Below are 19,762 nucleotides of genomic sequence, written 5' to 3' on the forward strand. Positions count from 1 at the left end.
GTATGATAGTCTGTGGGAGGGAAAGCTTCTATCTGCACGTGCGAGTTAGTAACTTACAGAAAATTGCGTCTTTGGATGGCGTTTTCATGACTTCTCTTTACGTCCAGAAGAATCCCCTCGTGGAACTTGATCATTTGGGTGAGATTCATTAACTCCAGTTTGTTGTCCTCATGCTGCTGACGGATTTGGTGTCGTTTCCATGTGAACTGGAACAAGGTTCAAATCAGAATTACGTTTTTCACCCTTAAATATACATTTATATGAGGCAAGGAGCAAAAAAAAGGTTCCAGTCTGGTTAGAAAGCAGCCATATCCTGGAATGATTTTGTCCACACTGGACGACAAATTGTTAAAGCAGTTTCAGCTTGATGTAGAAATGTTCTTTAAGACCAGAGGGGTTGGGATTGTTAAGCAGACTGCAGAGAAGTCGATAAACTTTTATAAACTGCTCTGTGTGTGATAAACGTTCGGAAGCCTCATAAAAAGGCACAAATAAATACTGGATCTGCAGTTGCTTACTGATTTCTATAAAGCCGTCCAAAACGAAAATGGAAAAAAAAAAAAAAAGTTTCAGAAAGTTTAAAAAAAAAAAAAAAAAAACTTTGATACATCCCCAGAAAACCCCCAGAAGTTTTGTACTGCTCTCATTGCTGTGAATCTCAATATTCGTTGTTGGGTATTGACTGTTTCAGTTTTAGTCAGGTTATGTCCTGATGTTTTTGTTTTTTTTCCTCATGTTCGAGTGCAAACCTTAGAGATCTCATTACGCAGTTTCTCCCTCATTTTGGAGCTGCTGGAGACCTTCATGCGAGTCTTTGTCAGTAATCTGAAACGGACAGATATGGAAAAGTTCAGCAGGTACGATCTGTGTAATTTATTTTGTCAGGTCGCAACTAAACCTTGATACATTTTATTAAGACTGTTGGTGATCGACAAACAAAATAAAACCAATCAACTTATTTGTGAATTAATATCCTGAAATGGTCTTCGTTAGGCCCTTTGAACTCTAACAACCCATACAAATTTAATCAAAAGTTGAATATATAGAGCCAATTTTTTCTGGATGAAAATGATTCGGTTTGTGCTGTAGCGATGTAAATACAGGCCACCAGCTCAAACGCATCAACACACCTGTCCTTGCTGTCAGCAATAGAGCGCTGGATTTTCATCTCGTTTTCAAGGATGTTAAGTTGCTCCGTCAATTCGGAGATAGTCTGTGAGGCAATCTGCTTCAGCCGCGCATACTTATTCTTCTCTTCCAGGAACTTGTCACACAGTTTTGAGTACTGTGATATTCTGAGAAGCAATTAACACACACACACACACACACACACACACACACACACACACACACACACACACACACACACACACACACACCCACACACAGAAGAAATAAAACAAGGTTGAGCACATTGCTTCTGTTCCCATCAAACAACTTCAGGGTGCATATTATATATATATATATATATATATATATATATATATATATAGACGTATATCATTTGGTCTGTTCTGCAAAGCCGTTTACAATATTTAGCCAGTGGTCATTAAAAATTGTTCTAAAAACCATTCGTATATCATTTTTATTACTTTTATAGCCAAGTTTAGAACTGTGGCTCTCTTAGTTCCATTTTTTAAACTATGTAAAAGCAAAAAAGCAGGATGTCCATGAATGCGTCTGAAACTGGGCAAAATCCTTGTTGCACACAGAACGCGAAAAGTCAGACATCAGAGAATTATAGAGTGGTCCATAAGTCCATAAGGCTGAGACTTGTATGGTGATTTGTGCAGTGAGCAAGAATAACTCAGGGAAAGAGCCAGCTGAGAGCAGCAGCTCAAAAGACTCAACAAACCAGCACTCCATCAGAGGACATGAAAAGCATCTGTAAGCTCAGTGTGTAAACCACCACTGTGAGGAATGACAAATTATAGAAATAATTGTAATAAAAATACAAAAAGTCTGCTTGCATTCAGCTACAAGGCATCTGCAATAGCAAACCACTGGTTTCATTTTAAAACAACAACAATGGAACAGTGAATGGAAGCAGCTGAAAGTCTCAAGAATTGTGTTTTTTTTTTTTTTGCTCTTAAAGTTTTCCGAAGCTAATGATACATGTTTGATGGAGGGAAGGGAAATTAAAATTACGATAAGGTTTTACAATCTGAAAGCTCTTCTTCTCTTTCTCTGTCTGTGGCCCAGACAGAGAAAAAGCCCAAACCAAAAACAATACAGTTGCTGTAGCAACACAAATCCCACCTACTTTTCATAGACGGAGGACCATTGCAGAATATGAGTGCTCACTTCTTGTCCCGAATTTCCTGCGTTGCCAACCGTCCATCAAGCATATTCCTAACAAACTTTTTTTCTTGTTTTCTAGCCCCTGCCAGCATACCTAGGTGGGCCCCATGTGGGGGAAAGGAGGGCTGATATATGGGTCCCGTATGGGTTTGTCGATGATGGCCCCACATGGGTTTGCCGGTGTAGGGCCACAGCCTACATGGGCGCTACATGGAAAAACCCATGTGGGACCACCACCATGTAGGGCCCATGTGGGCGGTGGCCCTACATGGGCAAACCCATGTGGGGCCATCATGGAACCCGCGGACAAACCCATATGGGACCCATCTGGTCTGCCCTCCTTTTCCCCACAAAGGGCCCACCTAGGCATGCTGGCAGGTTGCAGTGAGCTTCTTATTTAAACATTTGTGTGTCAGAAAAGTTTATTTTTGAATTAAATCACTTAGGTTTCACACTTAAGATTTTGGTGTCATCCAGCTTTAAAATATGATTATATTTACCCTTTCAAGTATTTATAGCATCTTGTATTTAAAAAAAAAGTAGTGGGTCCAAAACTACTGAATTAAAAAAAAAAAAAAAAAAGAACCTGTTTGAGGATTCGATGTTTGTCAATAAGGAAATGTACCATTGAGATAATCTTGATTTCAAATTCATTACAAATGATCAGTGGATCATGAAATTGTTTCTACAAAAAAAATAACAGAATCTTCACGCAGGATGACACTTTACTCAGTTACAATTTAAAATTCATGTATGATGCGGCGGCGTGTGAACGTGCGATCGCTAAATGAGAGAACCACGAGAGGATAAACAAAAAAAATTTAATTATCCTCCTGCTGCGTTTTTGCTTTTGGGAGGGATTTATTCCACGTCGGGCGAAGCGGCATCAGTATGTAGTCTGCGTGCCGTGACCTTAATGAATGCATTGGAGAAGCCTGTTGTTGCGCTGCGGGGCGTTGTAGGCGTTCGGTACGCCGAAGTATGACCAATTAGTAGGACATGCTTTTCACTGCAGCATCATCCTTACACACACACACACACACGCGCATATTGAATATAAAAACAAAAACAACACCTGCGCTGAAGCACCACGTTGAGCTTGTTGTGGTCCATGATGATCAGCTCTCTCTCTCTGAGCTCCTGCTGGAAGCGCTCGCTCAGTTGCTGTGGGTAGATTTAAGAAGGTAAAACTCCAGCATCATCACTTCTGTGTGGGTTTTATTTATGGTTTTCTGAAACCCCACTTCTCCTTCTGGGTGCACATTCAATATAAATAAAAAAAAAAAAGTACCCTTTCTAAATAGATCAATATATATAAAAACCACACACACAAAAACACAGCAAAGGATGTCCAATTTATTTTAATTTGTCTGTGTGAGTTAGCACCTCTGCCTTGAGACGTTCCCGGTTCTTCTTGCTCCGCTCCTCCGCTTTGATCTGCGTTAGACATCCGAGGTTATGGAGTTCTTCTCTGAGGTGATTTGACTCCCTAAGCAGCTCTTGAATCACCCCGTTCTGATGCTTCTTCTGGTTTTCTTCAGCCATAGAAACCTGGATGGAAACGCATTTCTCCAGTTAAAAGAATCATGAACAGTTGGGTGAAATTGCAAGATTAATACAAGATGTCTGTAAAACCCATTAACAGAAGGAGAAAAGATGTCTTCTTTACAAATGAATCACTAAAGGCGTTCTTTATGACATCTTTAGGACAGAAGAGGGAAAGGACAAGAAATGGTGGAAAAATGGTGGAAAGAAAGGAAGGACGCAAAAGTATAAAAGGATGGAAGGAATGAAAAAAGACAGAACACAAAGAAGGGACAAAGGAGGACAGGCAGAGGGACACTAGAAAGAATTGAACCCTTAGAATTGCTACAAGAAAGTAAGCAAGGAGACAAAGAAGGAACAGACATAATGAAGAAAAACCTTTAAGCAGTAAGATAGAGACTAATGTCTGGAAATACAAATATTTCTCTGCACTCGTTTCTTTTTCTATACTTATCCACTAAAACACTGAAATGAAATTCCAACAAACTCTTCCAAGCCGTGTGGGAAGCCTGGACAGAGCTCAGAGCGCTTCAGGCTGTTGCCGTTATAGGAACACATCCCCACCTGCTTTTCAAAGCCGGCTTCGAGCGCATCAATCTCCTTCTGCAGCTCCATCCTTTGCCGAGCGCTGGCCTCTCGTTCGGGAACGACATCCAGCTGAATATTTAGAGCAGAGCGCAGTGGAAATCAAGAGCCTGTTTAAAATTTCATCTGCATGCGAGATCTTTCATCTGCCTAAACTTGGTCCTGGATCTCAGCAGTGGGAGATGGAATTTTGCTTTCATTTGGTTGCGTGATGAGATAGTGGAGAAGTGTTTTCATTTGTACCGTCACCTTGATCCTAAACGGGCGAGTCCACAAATAAGGGGATGTTAATGCCACATGCATGTTTTCTTTCCCGACAATATGATTTTGTTTCAGCCACAGGAAGAGTCCGATAAAGATGATGCATAAATGCTAAAACAAAAACGTAGCATGCTGAAAATACTAAGCCTGTTAATTGTCACCGGTTAGCTCAAAACGAGATGCATTTCTGTGGTAAACCAACAGATTCCGCTGAGCGGTCATAACGCTAATTTATTAGCAGTAAAGTGATGGCCAGTGACGGGGAAAAGTGACTGAATCATTCCGTACAGCACATTTGTTTTCTGTTTTGCAGAACTGTGAATTCCCCGTTGCGTCACTGCGATTTCCTCTGCTTTCAGTTTGCACACGAGATATATGCTGATGCATTTCCAAATGAGGCTGATCCTCATTCTTTCTTCCTGCTTTGTCTTTAAAAATCTGTGCTGAGCAGTAGAATGACGGGAAGATTGGAAATACTCGCAGCATATTGTGAAATATGCATTTTCTGCAAAGTTATTCAAGACTAAGCATTTCTTGGTTCCAAAGCCTGGGAATCTTTTCTGAACTATTTATTGAAAAAAAAAAAAAAAAAAAAAATATATATATATATATATATATATATATATAAACTTAAAAACTTAATTTTAGCAATTTGTTTTAAGTTTAGAGGTTCAGCATTTTCCCTGTCCTTTACACGGCAAGCACAATTAGAACTTATTTTCTTCTTCCCAGTCTTCCGTAAAGGCTATATTTGTGTCAAATTTGATTTGACATTTCAGCAGCCATGCATTTCAAGGTGCTTTACATAATTACAGAAAAAATAAAAACAGCATGTGACATTGAATAAACAGTAAGAAAGAGAGTGCAAAACAAACATACAGCAATAACATACACATTTTTTTTTGTTTTTTTTTTTGCAATACATAAAAATATTTCACACACCAGTTGCGACTGTATGTTCTTGTAGTCGGATTGCGTGTGTGCTAGCCGCTCAGTGGCCATGGATATGGCATGCTCCATCCTTCTGAGGGCCTCCACCTGCCTGAGGAAAAAAACCCACAACCTTTGAAATATTTATTCCATCCATCACCAGGCTCTACTTTTTACATCTTTCCACAAGAACTCGAAGTTGATAAAAATCGCTGGTTGATATTATTCATGGATTCCTTCCAGATATAAACGTCACAAGACAGGCAATACAGAAAAACAAAAACTCAGTTCAAGCCTCCATCTGTTTAAAGCTAGTTTGCTGCAACTTGTTAAAAATAATCTAGCCAGTACAGTTTCTTACCAAAGTGTGCATAACTTTTTCACATATTTTATTGTATTGTTTCAGGATTTCATGTAAAACTTCTGCAAGCTAGTCTATTAATTCAAAGTGGAAGGAAAATAAAATTTTTTTAATAGTAAATACAAATTTAAATTTAGTCAGACATATTTAGCTTTAGATAGTTTGGAGCAGAACCATCTGTCATGGCATCAACAGCTAAAAGGTTTGTTATTTCAGATTAGAGAGCAACTAACAAAGGCAACTTTTCAGTTTTGCTGTATGATAACGGCGTTAACTTAAGAAAAACAAAATTCATAAAAAAAAAAAACCCAAAAAAACCTTTAGGTTGTGTGTTCTGTGGAAGACAATAACTTCATTTCACGTTCACTTGGACCTGTGTGACTTTGTAAGGCAAAATACCTTACAGGAAACAAAAAGGATTTCCTTACTTGTAAAGAAAGAGATGGATTCGGTATACCTACTTATTTTTCTTTTGGAGCTGCAAAGATCGGCTCTCGTAGAGCTGCTTCCTATCAGTCATGAGGTTGAGCAGCTTCATTTCCAAAATACCCCTGGGTAGGAACAAAAAAACAAAAACAAAACCACATTGACAAACAATACTATCTTGCAACATTTAAAAAAAATGGAAAATAAAGCAGTGTGCTCTGGTAAACACAGTTAATATTTCATCTTTTTAGCTTAAAAGGGAAAAAAACCAAAAGTTTCCACCTGTTGCCCATGATTTCAGACGACTCCTCCCTGCAGATCTCCTGCTTCTTCAGTAGCTGTCTGTTCTCCCTCTGACATGCCTCCATCCGGGCCCTGAGCCGCTCCAGCTCCTGCATCGCCTCCCCCCTCGTCACCTCCAGGAACCGATTACCCTCATTCACACACCTCATCTGATGCTTCGCTTCCGAAAGCTCCGTATTCAGGGAGTCCATCTTCTTCATTGCCACTCTGGTGTTTTAATTAGCGAGATGAGAAAATGCGTATACAACAAATTTCAGGCAGGTATTGCGAGAGCGTGTATTGTAAAAATCATCGTGCAAACGCAACCATCGGGAATCCTCCAGCTTTTTAAATTTCCCAAGTCATAGCTTGTGATGCTCACGAAGACAGGTCCCCAGCCTTACTTGGAAGCCAAATATAAATTTAGAATCGGGGAAAAATGAATAATTAATGCCAGAGACGCATGGTTGAAATGGAGTTTCAGCCCTGGTGACATCTCCCATGACTTGGGTTATGCTTTCAGATTATGGCAAAAAACACAAACATGTCGGAAGCGTAACAGTCTGAGAAGCAAAATAAGACACATTGGAAGCACTAAACTCACTAAGCAGAGACCCTGGAAGCAAAGAAAGAGGAAATGATCCAGTTATAGACTGGAAAAGAATCAACAGACCCGTTGGAACACTAAAGAATCCCAGACAGATGCAGAATAGGCTTATTTCTGCCACCTGTAAGTAATGACAAATCTGCTGATTGTATTTGTTGAGTGAAAAAAAAAAAAAAAAGCTTTTCCTGGTTGTTTTGTGCAAGTTGTAAATGGTTTCATGATTTCATAATATAAATACCAGCAGTTTCAACTGAATTTTCTCATAAAGTTTCAAAAACATAACGTCAACAAACCCTCAAATGCTCAGACACAAACTGCCATGCAACATTCAAAGTGCTTCACAAAAGCATCAACAGGCTTCACACAGACTTGTCTAAAAAAATAAAAATATCCAGCCAATAATAGCTCATTACAACCAGTTTAAGATGAATACAATAACTGACCACCCACCAGGTTTAACCCTGAAGCAGATGGGCTACCTGCAGCAGAGCGCAACTCCAGACAACTAACAGGAAATAAATAGGAAAAACATCACCAGATTTTAGTCAAATATAAGCACCTCTGGGAACAAGAGATTCTTACATGCAGGCAGCAGTGCCATTATGTCAAGATGGAGTCAAATCTGATGAATATACAAGCACCTTGTTGAATATAAGCAGGGACGAATTAAAGGAAAACATGCAAGGTGCACCTAAAAATGTGGTTGGTGAGAGTTTCTTTGACATAAATCTGAAAAAGAGGAATATTTTCATCTTTCTTTTTGCAAGCTAACACACATTTAAGTCCCTCTCATGTTGAGATTTTGTAAATCTGACTAAGGTTTGGACTTAGAAAATCATAGTAGGAACTTGATTTTGTGCAGCATTCCAAATTCTCCATCATAGTAAAACTGTGGACACGGGATGCTGTCCAGTACTTGTTTCAAACTAAACATGCATGTGCGTATTTACTCTGTAGTTCTGTTTGGCAGTGTGGTGCAAATGGGACTCTACAGATGTAAACTTGTATGATCGTCTTGTATGATTGGTCTGTTCACATTTATTTTTTTCACTCAACTTCTAAGGAGCAGGAACTGTGACATCTTGTTGAATCTGTATCTTTGTGAAAAGCATCACAACGATCTGCTGATTCTGCTGTGTGTTCCAACTTTGTCCATTTTCTTTGCCAGCAATCTTTTCTCTTCAACAGTCAAATTTACATTTTCTTTTTCCTCGCACTCAGGTCTACCCCTGTTTGACAGCCCTGTGGTCAACTCCAATTCATCAGAGTTTGGGATCATTTTTTAGACACATTGCACATGATTTAGTGAAGCATAATAGACATTTTAAAAATACAAATACAGCCAACACAAGAGCTAATACAAGGAGCTGTGGGACATGACATTACATGATTTGGGATGTTTTTTTTCCTGTACTTTAAAGGAGGTTTGACAGTGTGTAAGACCATTGAACAAAAAATGTAGAGTAGTTAGTTTAGAGTACTGGCTAGTAACTTATGTAAAAATGGCAAAAGAATGAAATTCACTTACTCCCATAAAGAGCGCTTTCTTTCGGTTTCCTGTATTATCCGGTTCAGTATGCAGGCAAGCTGGGCTTTCTCAGCCTTGAAACAATGTAGATGAATGCAACCAAAGATGTAAGAAATCTGATGAGCTGTATGTATTTTATTTATGGTTTTAAGGCCACCGGCTGAGCTCAGTCACACACACACGCGCGCGCGCGTGTGCGCACGTGAAAACACACACACACACACACACACACACACACACCCGCACGCACGCACGCACGCACGCACGCACGCACGCACGCACGCACCTCTTTGATTTCAATGATCTCCATCTTTTCTTCCAGCTCTTTTTGTTCTTTTAATAGCAGCGTTTCAAGTGTTTCCAAATCCTCCATCAGAGTTCTGCACATGCAACAGAAACAAAGAGATACACAAATGCATTTCTCATCAGAACTATTTTTCCTTTAACACAATTTAGCAGATGGAATAACGAGTCTTTAAGAGGAGAGGATACAAAAACATGCATTTTTTTTTTTTTAAAAAGTGGACATCTTTTATCGGGTTATATAACATATTCAACATTTGTTTCATTGGAGGCTTGGAGCCCAAAGCAGCAAAAGTTAAACCTATTTCTGGCTGCTGGTTTATCTCAGGACACTTAACATGCACACTTCCTTTATCAAACTATTCACACCTTTGGGTTTTTTCCCCCTCTACATTCCAATAACAAACTTTGATGTATTCTATTGGGATTTTATCCAATAGACTAGCTCTAAGTGAGGAATAGCAATGAAACAGAATGAAAATCACACATTACTTCAAAAATGAGTATAGCCAAAAATATAATCCAGCATTTTCAGAAATCACTCAAGTCCTACATGTAGTCCACCTTAATCTGGGTAACAGACGTTCAATGAAAGCAGCAAAGATTTCCTGGAAAATTTGGAGATCAAGTAGAATCATGAAGACAAAGGAAGACAAAAGACACCAAGGAAAAATGTAAAAAAAAATAGTTTGATGTAAATTAACGTCTCCATGTTGACGTCCGAGGACACGATTATAGGCACACGGGACGCAAAGATGCAAAAATAAAAGCTTAATTCAAAAGTCACAGAATCTTGTACACAATAAAAAAGTAAGTAAAGAAAAAAAACATCCAAACTTAAGATAAGACAAAGGCAACTCTATAGTGGTGGCAGACATCCATAACTCAGGTGGATACATTTATTAAAGAAAGCAATTATTTAAAACTCTCCTGTTGTCCTCATTTTCTGTGTATAGGGAAAACACATACAAATCTCGGTCATTTTGACCCGAGGACATCAGGAGGGTTAAAAAAAATAAAATAAAATGGCAGACTGATATGGAACAAGATTCACAAGATGAATTTTTTTGCTTGCAGCGTGTGGTGAAAAACACAAGTTCAGACCTAAATCTGCTTGAGAAAGTTTGGGAAGACTTGTAAACATACATCCCCAGATGTTTTCCATGCAGCCAGACAAACTATTTTTGCAACAAAGTATAGGAAAAAAAAACAACATCTCTGGATTTACACAGGCAGTAGAAACATAACTTGCAACTGTAAAGTCAGGATGTCTGTTCTCCAAGACTCTTGAGAGCTGAATATAAATGCACGGCAAACTTTTCAGATTTGTTTTACCAAAATTCTCCTATAATACAGTTTTGCACTACATAAAGAAAAAAAAATCAATACAAATCTAAGTTTGTGGTTGTAACATTAGAAAGTTTAAAAGAGTGAAAATGTCCGCAAGGCCCTAATAAATAATACAACATTATTTTTTTTATGACCAAGTTAAAAGTGCCACATCTGGATACACAGGCAAAAAAAAGAAAAAAAGTAAAACTGAAAACCCACAAAACATCATGCCAGGCGGCACACTGACAAATTCCCACTCAGAACGTCTTCCAGCAGAATAAAAGTAAATTATGAAGCTAAGCTTCCACAAGTTCTGACTTCATAATGAATTCATTACCTGACATCCAGTTGTCTCTGGGCCACTTCTTTCTTCAGAGCATCGTGTTTGTCCTTCAACATGTTTGTGTTGCTTTCCAGCTCCTGGAGGATGCACCGACAAAATTAACCCCAGATCACCGGAGAGGATCCAGCAGAAGTCAGATTTTAGAAGCAGAAATGCCTGATTAATATTCCATTATTTTACTTAAAAAATTGTGCACACAATTCGCATAAATCATTGTGGGTTATATGAACAAGGTAGACATGCGATTGCTTTTATCTACAAGAAGGAAATGTGTTTCATGCCCATTTTTTGGCTCCAAATATGTAATAAAAATCAGCCATTAGTGGAACAGCAACAACCGAGAGAGGCACATTTGGAATAATCTGAAATGGCTAAATCAGTAAAAAAAAAGAATAAAAAAAAGGGTGCAGTGGTTTATCTTCGAAAGACATCAGAGCCAGTTGCCGGTTCAAGCTGTTCAAAGCTCAAACACTACTCTTCAAACACAAAATCTGCTAAATATATATTTTGATGCAGCATTTTGAGAGTTACTTAGGGGGCTTTGGTCCACTCGTGCAAATCCAATCATATTTTATTCAGCAAGATGGATGTCTTTGTTGCTGCTAATGTAGGGTGGCTTTGCTAGATTTGACAAATCCGCACAACGTTATGAGTGAAGAGACTAAATTATAGGGATTTAATGTGGCCTGTGGCATTAGAGTTCTTTACACAAAGCACAACTTTCACCTAATACTGAAGAGCAGCACAATGAGAGCCAATGAGTTAGTGTCTCTCCCCTCCCTTAATTAAACAAAGATTATGATGCATAATAGATATTTACTGTACCCTCCACAATAATTGGCACCCCTGGTGAAGATTTTAACAGCCTTCAGATAAATCTTTTATTAAGGTGGTCTAATCACACACTTAAAAAATGGAGAGAGAAGTCAACCTTTGATTTTTGTACATTTATTCATTAGTTTCAACATGCAAGACTAGCGCGCCATATCTGAATGGATTTCATCATACGCTTTGGATTAATATTCCGTTGAAAAACATCTTGTTGTATAGTATTTCAAGTACATTTCGCCAGGGCCGGTTGGAATTGCGCTCCTGCAATTAAACACGATGTTTTTACGTATTCCCACAGCATAAACCTTTACAAACTTTAGGATGGAGAATATATATTTTTTCTTGTAAAAAAAAAAATCCACAGAGTTCACAAAGGATTAGTCTCAGTTGGAGGATTAAAGCAAAACTTGTATTTATCCTCTGTTAAAACTGCCATCACAGCTGTAATCCTTGTCTCTGAAACCAAGTCCAGGATGGTGCAGTGATGAACTTACAGCAGGCTGTGTTTGAATTTCTCTCTCCAGATGCCGCTTCTCTTCCCGGAGACTGCATGGCGGTGAGGAGGAGCAAGATAAGGCGATGGGGGGGGGGGGGGGGGGGGGGGGGGGAGAGTGGGGACGTAGTTAAGGGAGACAGAGAGAGAAACCATGTTTCAGTTCCCCATTCAACGGAAAGAGGAATGCACAAGAACTTACGAGCATTTATTTATTTTTTTTTAGAATTTGACTAATATGGATTTTCTTGTAAATTAGCTTTCCACTGAGACAAATAAGAGGAAAAGTATTTTTAGGCTCTACTGGTGAAGACTCAGGTAGCATACAAATGACTCAGAGTACACACAACAATCTAGATCTTAGAGAAGCACATAAATCTTGGGCACACACTATGAATGGGCCTATGAGAACATAATTTCTATGAATTTTTCATCTCCCCGAGGCAGATGCTTTTTGAGCAGTCGATTAAAGTTTGTATGAAATAATTTCAAGTCAGCTTTGTCATTATGAAAAACCTTACAACAGCACATACTGTACAGCTGCACATTTCACAAGGCAAATGATATTAATCTTCCTGACAAGCTGAAATATTGGATATTAACTGATACAGAGAAAACTGCAGGAATGCTGCAATGTGGGACTGGAGGATGGAGGGGTGAGCGAAGAGGGGCGGGAGGAGAAGAAGAAGTGCTGAATTCCTGTGGGTCTGTATGAGTAGAGATAAAAAAAAATATGATGATTCTTCTTTTAAAAAAAGAAAAAAAAGAGGGGGCATTCTGAGCGTCTGCTTGTCATGTGCGGACTGATAGCTGTGTGGAAAAGAGGCGAAAGAGGAAAACAAGCCAAAGAGAAGTCAGGAAGAGGGGGAGATAGAAGGGCTTCAGCTGGAACCAGGGGAGAAGCAGATACCGAGGACACAAGAGAGCTCACTGGTGGAGAAAAGTCATGAATAACATGCTCTCTGATATTACAGAGGACGCAGAGCAAGTGGTTTTTATTTAATATTTAAATTACTGCCGAGCCACCGACTCTCCGAACCAGACAAACCACAGCCTCCTTCTGATCACATCTTTAGCAAACAAACACTTCTTCCCTGTGGGAATGGTTTAACGATGTAGATGCAACACACAGGGAATCGTAAAGCGAGAATGATAATTAAATAAGAGTTCGTCAGCCACACGTCATCTGCCATCTTCTTCTCTTGATTATGTTTGTAATTTTGCTTCCTCTCCACAGTTTAAGCAAAAAAAAACCCTTTAGAGTAATGCCTAGTCAATGATCAATGTAATAATCCCGACTTTTAAAAGTGTTTATATATATATTTCAGTGTATTGGATTTTGTGTGGTTGAGTGACACATGCTCACCCACGTTTATATCTGACAAAAAAAAATTGTAAAACACGATCAACTAATGATTATTAGCGCAACAGTTTCTGTAAAAAGCTGTAAAAAGTAAAGAGCTTATGACAGATTCACATAACTGCGAACCATATTTAACATTTTTATTTATTAATAAAACAATGTCACGAGCTACACATTCTTTCTCCTGCACGTCAAAATTATGTGCCATTTTGTGTCGATTCATTGTATAAATTCCAAATAATTTACGTGGACGTTCATGTTTCTGCTATGACAAAATCTGGAAGCTCCGTGTATTTTCATTCCACTGTGACAGAACCAAACAATTGGCCAACATTTTCCCATATACAACCCCTAACGTGCGATTGCGAGCACATGTTGCACTGTTTAAGGGTCAGAAGCCAAGATATTTGGCAGAAAAAATTCTGGAAAGCCCGGGGTATGTTATGTTGCCTAGTAATTTTCCGCAAACCTCCCTTTGACACTTCACAAAGTGAAGTTTGTGTACAGAGATACTGGAGCAAGTGGTTCTTTTCCATAACTTTGGGTGTGTTTGACCTTTCAGAGGGACTCTTGGAAGAGGTGAGGGAGGAAGAAAGAAGAAAAAACTGCAGCAATAAGGAGGAGAATTGGTTGAGATGAGGAAAGGGGCTCTAGAGAACAAAAGTAAAAGAATGTTGGAGTAGGAAATGATGGGGCTGAGAACTCGGACTAGTACTGGAACAAACTAGAACAAGTACGCTAGAAATCTCCTACGAGGTGATTAATAAAAACAATCTTCAGAAAATATTGATTCTTTTGTTTTTCTTGAGTGAATAGGAATGGTGTAAAAATCAGAAGAAAAAAAAGCGACACTTCTATAAATATTTGTGCGTGTCCAATTCTCTTTCACCTTCACCTCCATCATAAGTCAATAAAAAGATGCTGCCTCATGAAGCTCACCTCAGTGTTTGGTCCCTAGTCACAGCTGTGTGAGTGTGCGTGCGTGTGTGTCTCAATGTGCACGTAAGCTTTCCTACCACACATAACTTCCTCCTCCAGCTCTAATTTCACTTCTGTCTTCTGTTCTGTCCCTTGTGTTCCTCTCAGGTGTCTCCAGTTTGCATTTGTTCAAGTTTCCATTTGTGATGTGTGCATTTTATGCGCAGTGGCTGCGCGTATGTGTAAATGCATGCACGCATCCATCTTACCGCTGCAACCCGTGCCGTGCTGCGTGCTCTCTGTCCTCAGCAGCTCGCAGTTCATTGTGCGCCTGCAGGAGCTGTCGTCTCAGTTTGCTGACCTCACCGTCGGGCTCCTCAGGGGGGCCCCGCTGCTCTTCCGGGCTCTGTACTTCTACCTGGAGCCGCTCCAGCTCAGCCTGACGTCTCTTTGCCTCTCCCAAAAGCTGCATCTCAGAACTCTGCGCACTGCAGAAGAGCAGAATAAAAAAAAGGGGAAAAAATGCATTACATCACATACAGCCGTATAATTCTGTTCTAATTCTTCCACAGGAAGAAAACTGAGGATGAGCATGGACTACTTCTTGCGGATATTCGCTCAAAAAACATTACCCCAATGTTGCTTTAATTTCCTTCAAGAAAGCATGTTAATTGGACTTCCATGCCTGGTTATACTCTAAAAATTACAATTGAAATACTAATGTAGTATTAAATAACTTAGTAATTCTCTCATTAAAACTAAACCTTAATGTAATGCAACATTCTATAAACCTCTAGCCACAGGAAAATCTTTTCACAGCAAATTATTGCGGTTCAGTTTTCAAGTCTATCCAAAGTCACACTTAATTGGTACAGCGCAACAGGGAACACAGCAAACAAAATTTACAAAGTTATCTTTTTTTTTTTATATAAAAGAAGTGTCATTTTTTCATACACTAGATGACTTGACATTTTTAACAAGGGATCAGAATAAGTCAGGATATCGCAATACATTTTTGTCAAATAGATTAATTCATCCATAATTGTCTCAATTAGGATTTGCAGTTACGTTATCATAGATTAAACTCAGAAAATGTGCAAAAGACAGACCTCTTATCAAGCTTTAGAAGCAGACAAATGTTGAATCCAATATGAGACAAAAATGAAATGACAACAAACCTCTTTAACGTATCCTTTAGTCGCTCGAAGCCGTTTTTCACCTTTGTGAGTGTAGCCTGGGTAATTTTGCCCGAGGACAACATCTGAAAAACCAAAAATGGTGATTAGAAATTTGAAAAGCAGTTTTGTAGAATATGCAGTAATATTCAGAAAGTTAGAAAGTGTTCCGATAAGGTCATTAAGCTCATATTTCCATAATAAAAATGCTGTTTTTTTTAATGGTTTGATATCATATTTCAATCTTAAATATTGTGTTTCCTTTAGCTGTAGGTAAAAAATGATCACAGTTACCAGAAATAAAGGGTTGAAAACACCAGTGAGTGTGATTAATCTGAATGAGTTTCACTTAGTAAATAAAAATACTGAACTAAAAGAACTTTTCAAAAATATTCTAAATTACTAATAATGACTGGAGTCACGGGGTCAATGCTTGTGCGTTGTTGACGTTTGATCCGTTTGTGAATAGAAAGTACACCTGCTCAAATGCTTCTGTGTCTCACTAATGGTTGTTGTATGTTGTGTTCCCCATAAAAAGTACCCTGAAGTTTAAAATGTATGTCTATAGCAGTCAATTTTCCTTGCTTAACCCATCTAATCCAGTCTTTTCTATGATGTACTGGTTCCAACAGATGGTAAATTAGCCTGGAGAAATGGAAGCCAATTTAAAAGGTATGATTGAATTGGAATGAAATGCATAGATCTGAACTTAATATGGGCCAAATTGGGTTATATATTTATTGAACAAATTGTGAACAGTCATTTAAAGTGCCCTAAAGTAACATTTATAGCAAATCTGCACCACATGCATAAACAGAAACGAGAAATACAAAAAGGAAGAAGAGTATTAAATCTGAGGAACACGTTCAAAGTAAAAAAAGAAAACAGTTATGGTTATTGTGTTTGAATCTTTCTGTGTGTGCGTTGAGTCAAGTTTCATTACACAAATTCATTGTCTTTGGGAAAAGAAATAAAAAAAGATACAAATAAACTGCTTACAGCTCAAAAGTCTAATGTTATTTTGAGGGAGAATCAAGTTTTAGAAGTGAACAACTGAACTACTTTAGTTTCCGTGACTTCAGATTGAATAAACGTTTGAACTTTTTAAACAAAAGGAAGTTCAGTTTTTGCTCCAACACACAGGAATTTTTGTTTCAAGAGAAAATCTTTCATACATTGTCTGGACTCCTCAGAGTAGAATGAGTTTGATAGTTAAAAAAAAAAACAGAAGCCTTTTTAAAAGGATTTAGAGAAAGCGGAGGCAAATAAACTTATTTTTTACAGTCAATGACTGGAAGAAAAGAAAATTGAGCAGATCTAACTGAAGAGCTTTCATTGAAAATGGGCCACAGATAATGATTAGGACACATTGTTCAAGATCACAAGCACAATAGCTGAATGATTGAAGGATTAAAACAAAAAAAAAAAGAAGAACTAGGACAAAGACAAAAAGAAGCAAAGCCTTGCACAAATATCAACTGGCAAACATTATAGGTGAAATTATCTCCAAGAGTTGTGAATTTTCTCTCCTTGCAACAGGAGCTTTGAGGGTATGAAACAGAGATAGAAACAAAGGACAGGTGGCGTTCCTCTCTTATCTTTAGAGCCAGGTTGGTGGAGGGGGCGAGTAATGAGGGATAGCCTCGCCTGTATCGCACAGCTGCAGAGCTGAGGATATCGCCGGTGGGACGGCGTAGTAAGTTTTCCCAAACGGTACGTATACACCGGCGCGCCGATCATATATACGCCCTCATGGGCTCGTATCTCGCCCCAACTTTAAGAATTGAGGATGGATGATCGTGTCTTTAGATTCACCCCATATAAATTGTTCACCTCTCTGTTGTCATAAGCACTCGCAATGCTCCAAGGACTGAAAGGACGGAGATATAAATTGGACGGCTGATACGGGTCGTTAACATGATTTGTTCAGATTTTTTATTTTTTTATTTTTTTGCTTTCGCTCAATCACCGAAGGTCAAAAGACTACAAAAGATGACCTTACGTCTCAAAATATACCAACTCCAGAAGTGAAACTTTGGTGATAACACAAGATATATATATATATATAACTGATCATTTTTAGAATCCTGTTAGCTGCCAGTGTTTATGTTTTAGCAGCACAGATGACATCAGTGAATGAACAAACATCCTGGCTGTACACCGAGCATTTATCTGTGAGAAGCAGCCCGAGGCGCTTTCTGCAACCCTCTCTTATTCTGCTGCCAGAACTGATCTGCTGCAGTGAAGGGGATTGGCCGCTTCCTGAAATGCTTGCACGAGGCTTACATGTGGCAGCACACCTTTGAAGTGAGGGATAAACAATCACTAAAAAGGAATTTATGCAGGGATTGTTTACGTTTCCCTGCACCAGAAAGCAGGGATGCAATCAGTAATGAATATGAGTTTAAGTTCAGTAGGTTTGTGGCATGTATATCAAAAAGAAGCCGGCGGCTTTAGTAGTCTACACCTGAAGGGGGGGAAAAAAAATAAAAAAATGACGACGGCCATGAGGCATAGCACTGCATTCCACTGTGTGATAGAAAGAGACAAAACCTCTTTATGCCTTCATGTCCTTTCTGCTTTTTGAGCCTACAGCAAGAAAGAATCCCTTTGTTATGAGAAGTTTTCTTGTTATGTTATCCTGTTGGAGGTTTTTTATTTTCTACGAAAGTCTTGAGACACTTCGGTCACTGAAATCATCCATCAATCTTCAACTTATCCAAGTTTGAAGAAAGAAGGAAGAGGTAAGAAATCCAAGAACAAAACCCCAGAAGTTTCCATCTCCAGCAACCTGGATGAAAAATGTCAAAAAATTGGTGGTAATATAGTCGTTTCATTGCAGAGGATCAGTGGCTTTACTCAGAGTTCATGAGATAGTCACTTCAGTGTCTTGTATTCGGAGTCATCCATTTTCTTTTTTCTCCATCCATATTTTTCTTCAGATGGTGTTGGAATACATTATGCCATCACACTGACCCAATAAGTCAGTTTATTTATTAATCTATAAAACACACGTGGAGACAATCCAACCCTGAGATTCCCTGTGCAATTATGCAAGGGTAAAAATCTGCTCCATTATTCCATAACCATGTCTTCTTAATTTACGGTCCAAAAATTGGTTGTAACTCATCTAAAATATCCATAAGTTAAAAAAGAAGCCACCAGTCCATTTTTAGTGACTTTAAACCACTGAACTAATACGCCATCCCATTTTTTTCTACATTAAAAAAAACAAATTAAGAATTTTATTGCAAGCTGAAATCAACTCAAAGCAGATAAGAGAATTGCTTCATGAAGAAAATGTGGTCAACTCTACACAAGTAATTTGTTCATACACTTTTAATTTCTATAAGCTGGCTACTTAATGAATATGCCAATCAAAGTGTTATTTCATTTATGGCAATTCTTAACAACCCCCCACTCCAAAGAGCAAGAATACTATATATCTTATTGTGAGATACAAAACAAGTCTGCTGTTTATTGCTGAACAAGCCTTTATTGTCTTATGGTTGATTGTTTATGTTTCAGCAAACAAACCAATTCATAAACCCATCACTAGTGACACCACAGCAATTAAAACATGCAATCTTATCAGCCAATGGCGCCTTGGAGAACAAGGAAGAGCCTACAAATGAGTTAGCTCTCCTCAAGCTCTGCCAAATTGCCATTTGAAAAAATATCTTTTGTATTTTTTTTTACCGACCATATGCGTAAGACTAGGAAGTCAAAATTTGATGTAAGGATGAACAAACAAAAGACAGAAATTATACAAATCTGTCAATTTCTTTGTTTATACTGCCATATGTTTTGGATCATATGTTTTCTAGTACTAAAGAGTCCATGATGCATTTAATATATAGTGATTTTCAGAGTCTTTAGAAGACAAACATGCCTTGAGCATCACAAATCCTCCATCATTCTTAAAAGTGAGCTAGGGGCTTTCCCAGATATTTAATCTTTTTCTACCAGACCCATGTGGATCTTCTGGAGTCAAAATTCATAAGACATAGCTAAGCCTCTTCACATATTGCTATACCATTGCCATGATTGGTTTCAGGTAAATTGTACATAGGTATTACATTATACGCAATATAACAGTTTTCTGCTGCTGTAAAAAGCTTTATATGGCCTCAATTTATACAAAATGAAAATCTTGCACTTTAAAAGGGATGTTTACA

General features: G+C 38.4%; 1 protein-coding gene across 6 annotated transcripts in view; it reads right to left on the reverse strand.

Moving 5' to 3' along the window:
• Positions 1–19,762, reverse strand: part of ccdc146 (coiled-coil domain containing 146) — a 73,946-nt gene that overhangs the window by 40,176 nt on the left and 14,008 nt on the right. For all 6 annotated transcript variants that reach the window (XR_532743.3, XR_014086136.1, XM_081604213.1 and 3 more), the window contains exons 2-16: positions 15,588–15,670; positions 14,679–14,897; positions 12,130–12,181; positions 10,799–10,881; positions 9,113–9,206; positions 8,827–8,900; positions 6,692–6,919; positions 6,445–6,534; positions 5,635–5,734; positions 4,411–4,503; positions 3,688–3,852; positions 3,377–3,465; positions 1,131–1,295; positions 750–825; positions 58–206 (exon numbers count right to left, since the gene is read on the reverse strand). Coding sequence is in view for 4 of the 6 variants with exons in the window: in XM_081604213.1 (XP_081460339.1) it covers positions 58–206; positions 750–825; positions 1,131–1,295; positions 3,377–3,465; positions 3,688–3,852; positions 4,411–4,503; positions 5,635–5,734; positions 6,445–6,534; positions 6,692–6,919; positions 8,827–8,900; positions 9,113–9,206; positions 10,799–10,881; positions 12,130–12,181; positions 14,679–14,897; positions 15,588–15,670 (1,760 nt within the window). In the remaining 2 variants the exon portion in view is untranslated. The remainder of the gene's footprint in view (positions 1–57; positions 207–749; positions 826–1,130; positions 1,296–3,376; positions 3,466–3,687; positions 3,853–4,410; positions 4,504–5,634; positions 5,735–6,444; positions 6,535–6,691; positions 6,920–8,826; positions 8,901–9,112; positions 9,207–10,798; positions 10,882–12,129; positions 12,182–14,678; positions 14,898–15,587; positions 15,671–19,762) is intronic.

This window comes from Poecilia reticulata, chromosome 23 (assembly GCF_904066995.2).
Source record: "Poecilia reticulata chromosome 23, P_reticulata-male-v2, whole genome shotgun sequence".
Lineage (NCBI taxonomy): Eukaryota > Metazoa > Chordata > Actinopteri > Cyprinodontiformes > Poeciliidae > Poecilia > Poecilia reticulata.